This window comes from Saccostrea cucullata, unplaced genomic scaffold (genome assembly GCF_032062105.1).
Source record: "Saccostrea cucullata isolate Sc308-1 unplaced genomic scaffold, CSIRO_AGI_Scuc_v1 ctg1901, whole genome shotgun sequence".
Lineage (NCBI taxonomy): Eukaryota > Metazoa > Mollusca > Bivalvia > Ostreida > Ostreidae > Saccostrea > Saccostrea cuccullata.
In genome coordinates, this window is record NW_026937371.1 from 55,755 (window position 1) to 66,470 (window position 10,716).

The following is a 10,716-nucleotide window of genomic DNA, read 5'->3' on the forward strand; positions in this document are numbered from 1 at the left end:
CCTGATCTGAAAATACCAGGTACACGTGTTTATAGTTCATATTATAATAAACGTCTACAAAATTAAGGGAGAAAATATTTCAAAGACTTTTCGTATAGACAAAAATAATATGGATATATACAAAGCTGGAGATAAAAAGATAGACAGGATGACTCTAAAGGTCATTTTCATGGTTTAATGACAATATACGGTAACTATTGTTAATAACACCCCATAATTTTAATTTAATCGTACTCTCTACATAGGTTGATATTTAGATAGCTGAGGAATTTAAATCATGTGACCTGGTAACAGGTAAATATTTAGAACAAAGACAAGGAAGTTAATTGTGATGTACGGGATTATCAGGGAGGCCATGTTGGTTTTAGAGGTGAGGATAGATTATATTAAGAAAATTAAACTTGCTGCAAAACATATCCAGATTTCATTATTGATCTCAAGTCTTGTACAATAGTACGTATAATACATTAGTAGATTGCATGAGGGGGCCACTTTAGAAAGATTAGATAAATCATATTTATTAATTTACATGAACTGTTTTACGAAAGCCTATTAGGACCAATCTAGAGAAAAAAAAATTAAAAGGCGTTAAAACGCCTTTCGAAAAGGCGTAATAACGCGAAAAAAAGGCGTTATTATGCCTTTCCATTCCAAAAGGCGTTATAACGTCTTTTTAAAAGGCGTTATAACGCCTTTCTTAAAGGCGTTATTACGCCTTTTTAAAAGGCGTTATAACGCTTCCATTCTAAAAGGCGTTATTACGCCTTTCCTTTCTGAAAGGCGTAAAAGGCGTTATTACGCCTTTCCATTCTAAAAGGCATTTTTACGCCATTCCAATCTAAAAGGCGTTATTACGCCTTTCTATAAGGCGTTATTACACCTTTCTATAATGCGTTATAACGCCTTTTTTTAAAGGCGTTATTACGCCTTTCTAAAAGACGTTCTTACGCCTTTCTAAAAGCTATTAAGGTGCAGAAATCTTACCTGTGGGACATTGATTTTTCAATTCATACAGGACTTATTTCTCAAAAAATAATTTAAAAAGATAACAATTAGATTTCCAGAAATTTTTTTTTTTTAAATGCGTCATATATTTTCAATGTTGAACCAACTAAGTCCTTTTTTATTACCAGGCACACTTCTACCAAGGATCATTGATTACAATAGCTCATTATACCTATGCAAATAGTTTACTTTTTTCCAAGAAGAGAGAAAAATATCTTCAAATGACATGAATTTTAACCCAGGGCAAGCAAAGCTCCAAGAAACATCTTCACAAGTAGAGTACGTGTTGCCTTCTCTTAATATGCATGCAAACAGTTGTCAGTGTGATGTATTTGGTGCTTAGTTTCTGAATATTTTGTTGCAGTGTATAAAACTGTGCCAAATTATTGCATTTAAACAAAGTTTTACCAAGAAGTCCCCCCGCGAGTTTGGCCAGTAGAGTGGTGGGTGGTGGTTGGGGGGGGTGTAAAAGCACGGGCCTGTTAAATGCAAAATAATAATTATTCAAAAAGAGTTTAACCCTTTTGGAAAGGCATAATAACGCCTTTTAGAAAGGCGTAATAATGCCTTTTAAATTGGAAAGGCGTTATTACGCCTTTCAGAATGGAAAGGCGTAATAACGCCTTTTAGAAAGGCGTTATAACGCATTTTGAAAAGGCATAATAAGGCCTTTTGGAATGGAAAGGTGTAATAACGCCTTTTCAAAAGTTGTTATAATGCCTTTTCGCGTTACTACGCCTTTTCGAAAGGCGTTATAACGCCTTTTAATTTTATTTCTCTATAGATTGGTCCTAATAGGCTTTCGTACTGTTTTGACTGTTATCTAATAAGAATTTTTCCTGATTTTTTTAAATCAAAAAATAAGAAAAGTTTACAAGCCAACACGCCAATACGCTACAAATAGATCCTTCCTGTTATTTCTAAACCTACACTGTCTAACAATTTCTCTAACAAAACAACTCTTATATATTGTATTTATTCAAAATTGTTTAATATTTCTGTAGTCAGTGACCCATGCCCCCAGTGATGGATCCCCTAGACAGAGCTCAAGTTCTCCTCCTCTGTGACCTGTGTCAAATAGCTGCATTACAGAGCCACTGTGAACTTTGTCAGATTAACCTGTGTAAGGCCTGTGTAGGGGAGCATCTGTCTGATTCATCTAAAAGACACAAAGTTGTTCCATACAAACACAGAAAATCTACTCCTAACCTTAACTACCCAAAATGTCCAAACCACACCGAGAAACATTGTGAACTTTACTGTAAGAAATGTGACATCCCTGTCTGTTCTACCTGCATCTCCTCGGGTAAACATCATGGTCATGAATTCAAAGATATCTTGCAGAAACCAAGCTTTATGAAAGAAATTTTTAAGACGGATCTGAAAGAACTAGAAAAAAGAATATTACCTACTTATGAAGAAATTTTATCCGATCTATACTCTGAAAAAGTAAAGTTGGAAAAGCATTATGAGAAACTGACATCAGCTGTCACCAAACAAGGAGAAGACTGGCACAGAGAAATTAACATCATTGTCAACAAACAGAAATCTGAAATTGATGAGATGAAAGCTAAACACATGGCTGCTGTCAATAAACAGGAAAAAGAAATCAAACAGATTACTTCTGAAGTAAAACAGAGCATATTTGATCTGAAGAAATTACTGGACTCCAATGATGTCTCCGTAACCTCTGGGTACAAATCTAGAAATGCTGAATTCAGAAGTTTACCTCCTAAAGTCAATGTGTCATTACCAAGTTATTCTCCTCATCAGATCAACACAGAACAGCTCCATCAAATGTTTGGTTCTCTGTCAGCATTATCCATTACAACACAAGAACATGGCTACACAATGAAGGCACCAGAAGCTGTATCCTGTCCTCCAGTCAAACCACTGCTTGATGAACCAGAGCTCATCACCACCATAGACACTGGGTATAGCTATCTACACAGTGTTACCTGTCTCAGTGATGAAGAAATCTGGACATGTGGAAATGACAAAATCATGAAACTCTACAACATCCAGGGCAAACTGCTGAAGTCAATCCAAACCAAGTCTGGATACAGGCTACGTGACATAGCAGTGACAAGGAGTGGAGATCTAGTTTATACTGAACCTATTACAAGAACTGTAAACATAGTGAAGAATGACCAGATACAGGAAGTGATTAGACTACAGGGGTGGAAACCTCGCTATGTCTGTAGTACCTCCTCTGGTGACCTCCTGGTTACCATGGACAGTGATGATGATAAACAATCAAAAGTTGTCCGTTACTCTGGCTCCACAGAGAAACAAAGCATTCAGTTTGATAGTGAAGGTAAACCTTTGTATTCATCTAGTTCATACACTAAATACATCAGTGAGAATAAGAACCTAGATATCTGTGTCACTGACAGTGGAGCCAGTGCAGTAGTGGTGGTCAATCAGGCAGGAAAACTCCGATTTAGATACACTGGTCATCCCTCTACTACCAAGGGATCATTTGCTCCAGTTGGCATCACAACAGACAGCCAGAGTCAGATCCTGACATCAGACAGTGACAACAACTGTATCCACATCCTAGATCAGGACGGACAGTTCCTCCGTTACATTGATAACTGTGATCTAGAGTTACCTTGGGGCTTACGTGTAGACACAAGAGACAACCTCTTTGTGATCCAGTTTGGCAGTGGTAAAGTGAAGAAAATCAAATACATGTAAAACATTGTATGTTGAATAATCACTTATTTGTGAGAGAGACTTTTTTTCCAAAATCAAAGAATATATAGTTTGATTCAAGTTCACTTTCTCATGTTCATATGTTTGGGTAAAATAATTTTAAAAAATAATATTATCAATAAGGTATAAAATATAATTTATAATTCATAAACAATTTTGACTGCTCAATAAAGACCCAACATAAGAAGAAACTTTCAATATCTCATGAAAATACTATTTCCTGTGGTTTCATCAATTATCGTTGCCATCATGGATTTTGTAAAAAAGACGTTTTCAGGGATAATTACACAATTTTGAGGACTAAATCATCGCCTATTACAAATAAACATTGTATTTCTCAATTCAAAGAACATATTGAATTTTGTGCATCTGCTCAACAACAAATTCTTCAAAAATTGGTGCTCAACAAGTATTGATAAAACCACAGTAAATTATTGTGAGCATGAGAAAATATTATTATGTACATTTTTATCAATTTGACCCTCTAGCTATCATGCACTGCACACTGTGGAGTTCTGATTATACTGGCCAGGACTAGAATGATCAATGCCCTTTGATCTAAAATAAATCTAAATCCTTTTAATTTTGTTATATGTTACTTAAAATAAATTAATTAAACACTTTACTAAAATTTTTTCTTGAACACATTTGTCACAAAATAACGCAGGGTTTGACTGTGTATATTGTAATCCGAAAACAATCACAAGATATCTTTTCATTGTAGATGTTTTCATTTTATTTTTAATTCACATACATCTTGAATTTCATGGACAAAAATAATTTCAACAGATATTAAAAGCTCAAGTTCCATGCAATATCTGCTCAATAAATCCATAATTATAGTCAGTAGAACTTAGCATTGGACTTTTACGAGAAGCACTGACTTCTACAGTTGACGTTTACTTGGACATTTAAACTTGTATCATGTACGGAAGTACAGAATTGATAATGCATACGAAAACCTTTCTTGTGGTCATAAGTATGGTGTTAGGGGCACTAACATGTGAAGACCGGGAGCTGAGGGTAGGGTCATTGTCGATTTCTTCAAGGACAACTTATATCTGCATTGAAATAACCGTTATCTCCGTTTAATTAAATGTTGAGCTAAATATTTATATCGTAAAGGAGCCACCGTACATATCCCTAGTGTAAAAGTAAGCGTCAATTGTAAAAGTCAGCGCTCCTCGTAAAAGTCCATTAAAAGTCGATCAAATCAAATTTTATAGACAGCAATCATTTCACTATAGCGAGCCACCTGTGCCACTTTTTTGGCTCCCCGTGTTGAGCCTCAATAGTCTTCTTACTCTCCTTATGAGGGCCTCCACAAAGCTGTATTGGGTGCTGGACTTAAAGTATTCCTAAACAAACAATGGTATATATACATGTAAATCCAAAGACATTTTTCATAATAAAGTGATGAATTAAGCATAGCTCAATAACAGTACATTGTATTTCTCAATTTAAAAGTATTCAGTATTATTAAATGCCATTTGGATTAAGTTGTACTCTATCATATGGCATAAAATCTGCTAATTCTAATGTTCCATAGGGTAAGCAAATATACATTAATCATCTAATCTCATAAAACATCGAACCAAATTTAAAGCAGGCTGGAGGAAAGGGATGGACAAAACACTTTTTATTTATGGCTATGGTAGAGAGTTAAATGTGAACCATGGAAGGATAGATAAATTTAAACCACTTTCAAGGTGGACATTATATCTTAAGATGGGCCAGGGGAAAGGTTTGGCTGAAATAATTGTCTGTGGGTGAAAGGTCAACTACGGTGGTGGTTGGGTTGAAAAGGGAGAGGGGGGATGAATCATTCTTTTTTAAATGTTGACTGTGAGAGAGGTATGAATTATTTTTTTTTTCTTAATATAATTTTTTGTTCATCTTTTTAGGCCATCTGAGTAAACTCATGTGATCTATTGCCATCTGTTTCCGTCCGTCGTCGTGTGTCGTTCGTCGTGTGTTAACATTTGAACATTTTTAGCTTCTCTCTGCAACCACTGAACCAATTTCATCCAAATTTGGCACAAAGCATATTTGGGTGAAGGCGAACAAAAATTGTGAGTTTCATGATCCCTACCCTCCTGGGGCCTGGGGGTGGGGGCCAACACCAGTAAAATTAATGTAATCTTTAAAAATCTTCTTCTTTACTCCTGGACACCAAGCAGTCAAACTGTTTGCATGATTGTTATCAGCATTGGGTCCTTTACCAAAATTTTGAAATTCATGGCCTTGGGGTCAGGGGTACTTGTGCTAGGGTGGGGCTAAATAAGTATAGAGTGAAAAATGCATTATTTCTTTGAAATTTTTCTTCTCTGCTCCTGGGTATAAAATAAGCTAACTAAGTGCATAGTTATAATGAGCAAGAGTGCCTCTACCAAAATTGTGAATTTTATGGCCCCAGGGTCAGGGGTTCTGGTGTTAGGGTGGGGCTCTATTGATCATATGGAGAAAATACAAGAATTCTTTGAAAATCTTCTTCTCAATGCTACTACATTTTATATAAATTATCTAAGTACATAGTTATGATGAGCAAGAGTGCATCTACCAAAATTATGAATATTATGGTACCAGGGTCAGGGGTTCTGGTGTTGGGGGGGGGGCTATATTGATTATACATGTATATTGAATAAAACATTAAATCTTTGAATATTTTCTTCTTTGCAACTAGGTTTTAAGCAAATGAACTTTACCTATATAGTATGAGCAAGGGCCATAATCTTCAAGAATTGTAAATTTCAAGGCCCCACGGTCAGTTGTACCATAGAGGGAGTGGGGGGGGGGGGAGCTGTACTTATATACTGAAAATGAATGAATTGTTTGAAATGTGCTCCTTGCTATTAATCAAATATTTTTGAAAAGCATGAGTGCCTTTCCAAAAATTGTACAATGTGTGGATCTAGGCCTAAGAGTCAAGGGTTCATGTGTGGTATTGGCACTACTCATTATTGCTGAATATTAGTGATTTGTTGAAATGCATTTTTTATTCCCATAACCTGCCTATGGGTATTAAGTAACCAAACTAATGAACTGCTAAGTGTATAATTATGATGACCAAATTGTAAATGCTATAGCATCTGGCTTAAAACATAGATCAAATTCAATCACTTGAAAGTTGTTGAAAAATGCTCAGGTGACCTATAAGGCCCATGGGCCTCTTGTTTCTCTACATTTGTAATGTCTGTCCTTTCACTACCTGGTCAATCTTCTGTACCTTTTGGAGGTGTGAGTCATGTATAGCTGAGTTTGCTGTCTGTTTCAGTGTCATCTTCATTGGTCACCCCCATCATAAGTTGTTTGTCAAATTTTCTGGTAAAGAGTCTGCATCAGAATTTTTCCAAATGATGAATGAGAAATCCCATTTAAATCTGTAAACATTTAAAGATTAACTTATTAGAATATATATATATATATATATATATATATATATACAATTTCAATATTATACATATATATATTATTTTCATTCAGTTTTATTTTTGCCCCCTTATTAAACACTTTAAATTTTGCCTTATTTTGGATTCACCTAGACTCAGTCGTGCCTGTTTTCTTAAATTTTCACACTTGTTAAGAAGGTTTAAACTAAAATTTGAGTTAGAAATATCCATGCATGCATACAACATTCATTTCACTGAGAGAAAAAAGATCATAATTAAGGTATTAAAACTCGTTTGTACCACATAAAAAACATGAGATACAAAGAGCCTGACTAACCTTGAAGCCTCCTGAGTTGTGTATGTCTGAGTCTGACTCTGGTACGTATATATAGATTTCTGCTGATTGACAGGAACGCAGTGAATAAGATAATACTCCAGGTGGCGCCACAACATAAACAGACAATTCTCCAAGATGTCCACAGCAGAGTCAAAGGATTTAAGTCCCACTTTTTTCCCAACCTTACTGTTACTATAGGAAACGTTAATTAAAAACCTGGTTTTTTGACCCCCCCATTTTTTTTTTAGACTTTTTTAAGTGATGTACCAAAAATGAAGCGTTAGAATTTGTACGGAAAGTAGTTGACACTGAGAAAAAGTCCACCCCCCCCCCAAAAAAAAAATAGGATTTCTTACTCTGGGCAAACTTTTTTTTTTGCTTGTCAACTTTTTCAGGTAGATGAAAAATATTTTCTCTGGCTGCTTCCCCCCTCCCACTTTCAAAAACGATGCTACACCACTGTTACATGAAGTCACCCGTCGTTAAAACTTAGAAAAACCTGATCTGAAAATACCAAGTACACGTGAATAGTTCATATTTATTATAATAAACGTCTACAAAATTAAGGGAGAAAATATTTCGAAGACTTTTCGTATAGACAAAAATATGATGCATATATACAAAGCTGGAGATAAAAAGATAGACAGGATGACTCTAAAGTTCATTTTCATGGGTTTAATGACCATATACTGTAACTATTGTTAATAACACCCCTCAATTTTAATTTAATCGTACTCTCTACATAGGTTGATATTTAGATAGCTGAGGTATTTAAATCACGTGACCTGGTAACAGGTAAATATTTAGAACACCGACAAGGAAGTAAATTGTGATGTACGGGATTATCAGGGAGGCCATGTTGGATTGAGAGGTGAGGCTAAATTTAACTTGCGGCAAAACATTTCCAGATATCATTATTGATCTCAAGTCTAGTACTAACAATAGTACGTAAAATACATTAGATAAATTGCATGAGAGGGCCACCTTAGAAAGATTAGATTAATTATATCCATTAACTACATGAACTGTTTTGATTGTTATCTAAAAATTTTTCTTGATTTTTTAAAATCAAAAATAAGAAAAGTTTACAAGCCAACACGCCAATACGCTATAAATAGATCCTTCCTGTTATTTCTAAACCTACACTGTCTAACAATTTCTCTAACAAAACAACTCATATATTGTATTTATTCAAAATTGTTTAATATTTCTGTAGTCAGTGACCCATGCCCCCAGTGATAGATCCCCTGGACAGAGCTCAAGTTCTCCTCCATTGTGACCTGTGTCAAAAAGCTGCATTACAGAGTCATTGTGAACTTTGTCAGATTAACCTGTGTAAGGCCTGTGTTGGGGAGCATCTGTCTGATTCATCTAAAAGACACAAAGCTGTTCCATACAAACACAGAACTACTACTCCTATCCTTAACTACCCAAAATGTCAAAACCACACCCAGAAACATTGTGAACTTTACTGTGAGAAATGTGACATCCCTGTCTGTTCTACCTGCATCTCCTCGGGTAAACATCAGGGTCATGAATTCAAAGATATCTTGCAGAAACCAAGCTTTATGAAAGAAATTTTTAAGACGGATCTGAAAGAACTAGAAAAAAGAATATTACCTACTTATGAAGAAATTTCATCAGATCTATACTCTGAAAAAGCAAAGTTGGAAAAGCATTATGAGAAACTGGCATCAGCTGTCACCAAACAAGGAGAAGACTGGCACAGAGAAATTAACATCATTGTCAACAAATTGAAATCTGAAATTGATGAGATGAAAACTAAACACCTGGCTGCTGTAAATAAACAGGAAAAAGAAATCAAACAGATTACTTCTGAAGTAAAACAGAGCATAGTTGATCTGAGGAAATTACTGGACTCCAATGATGTCTCCCTAACCTCTGGGTACAAATCTAGAAATGCTGAATTCAGAACTTTACCTCCTAAAGTCAATGTGTCATTACCAAGTTATTCTCCTCATCAGATCAACACAGAACAGCTCCATCAAATGTTTGGTACTCTGTCAGCATTATCCATTACAACAGAAGAGCGTGGCTACACAATGAAGACACCAGAAGCTGTATCCTGTCCTCCAGTCAAACCACTGCTTGATGAACCAGAGCTCATCACCACCATAGACACTGGGTATAGAGAACTATACAGTGTTACCTGTCTCAGTGATGAAGAAATCTGGACATGTGGAGAAGACAAAATCATGAAACTCTACAACCTCCATGGCAAACTACTGAAGTCAATCCAAACCAAGTCTGGAAAAATATCAGATGACATAGCAGTGACAAGGAGTGGAGACCCAGTTTATACTGACCCTGGTACAAGAACTGTAAACATGGTGAAGAATAAACAGATACAGGAAGTGATCAGACTACAGGGGTGGAAACCTTACACTGTCTGTAGTAGCTCCTCTGGTGACCTCCTGGTTACCATGGACAGTGACAATGATAAACAATCAAAAGTTGTCCGTTACTCTGGCTCCACAGAGAAACAAACCATTCAGTTTGATAGTGAAGGTAAACCTCTGTATTCATATAGTAATATCTTTAGTAAATACATCAGTGAGAACAGGAACCTAGATATCTGTGTGGCTGACTGTACAGCCCATGCAGTAGTGGTGGTCAATCAGGCAGGAAAACTCCGATTTAGATACACTGGTCATTCCTCTACTACCAAGGGATCATTTGATCCACTCGGCATCACAACAGACAGCCAGAGTCAGATCCTGACATCAGACCCGGACAACTACTGTGTCCGAATCCTAGATCAGGATGGACATTTCCTCCGTTACATTGATAATTGTGATCTACAGTTACCATGGGGTTTATGTGTAGACACCAGAGACAATCTCTTTGTGACCGAGTTGAACAGTGGTAAAGTGAAGAAAATCAAATACATGTAAAACATTGTATTTTGAATAATGACTTATTTGTGAGAGAGACTTTTTCCAAAATCACAAGAATATATAGTTTAATTCAGGTTCACTTTCTCGTGTTCATATGTTTGTGTAAAATAATTTAAATAAATATTGAATTTCTCAATTCAAAGAACATATTGAATTTCGTGGATTTGCTCAACAACAAATTCCTCAAAAATGAGTGCTCAACAAATATTTATAAAACCACAGTCAATTTGTGAGCATGAAGAAAGAAAAATATTATTTATATATTTATTTTATATTTATCAATTTGACCCCCTAGCTATCATGCACTGCACACTGTGGAGTTCTGATTATACTTGACTAGAATAATATG

At 35.7% G+C, this 10,716-nt stretch overlaps 1 protein-coding gene across 1 annotated transcript; it reads left to right on the forward strand.

The window, feature by feature from the left end:
• The first annotated feature begins 347 nt into the window (after positions 1-347).
• Positions 348-10,482, forward strand: LOC134248087 (uncharacterized). Its single transcript, XM_062730510.1, has 3 exons — positions 348-370; positions 2,014-3,676; positions 9,055-10,482. Exons 2-3 carry the CDS (start codon positions 2,020-2,022, stop codon positions 10,362-10,364), a joined length of 2,967 nt encoding a protein of 988 aa, XP_062586494.1. The 5' UTR covers positions 348-370; positions 2,014-2,019; the 3' UTR covers positions 10,365-10,482.
• Positions 10,483-10,716: the final 234 nt, after the last annotated feature.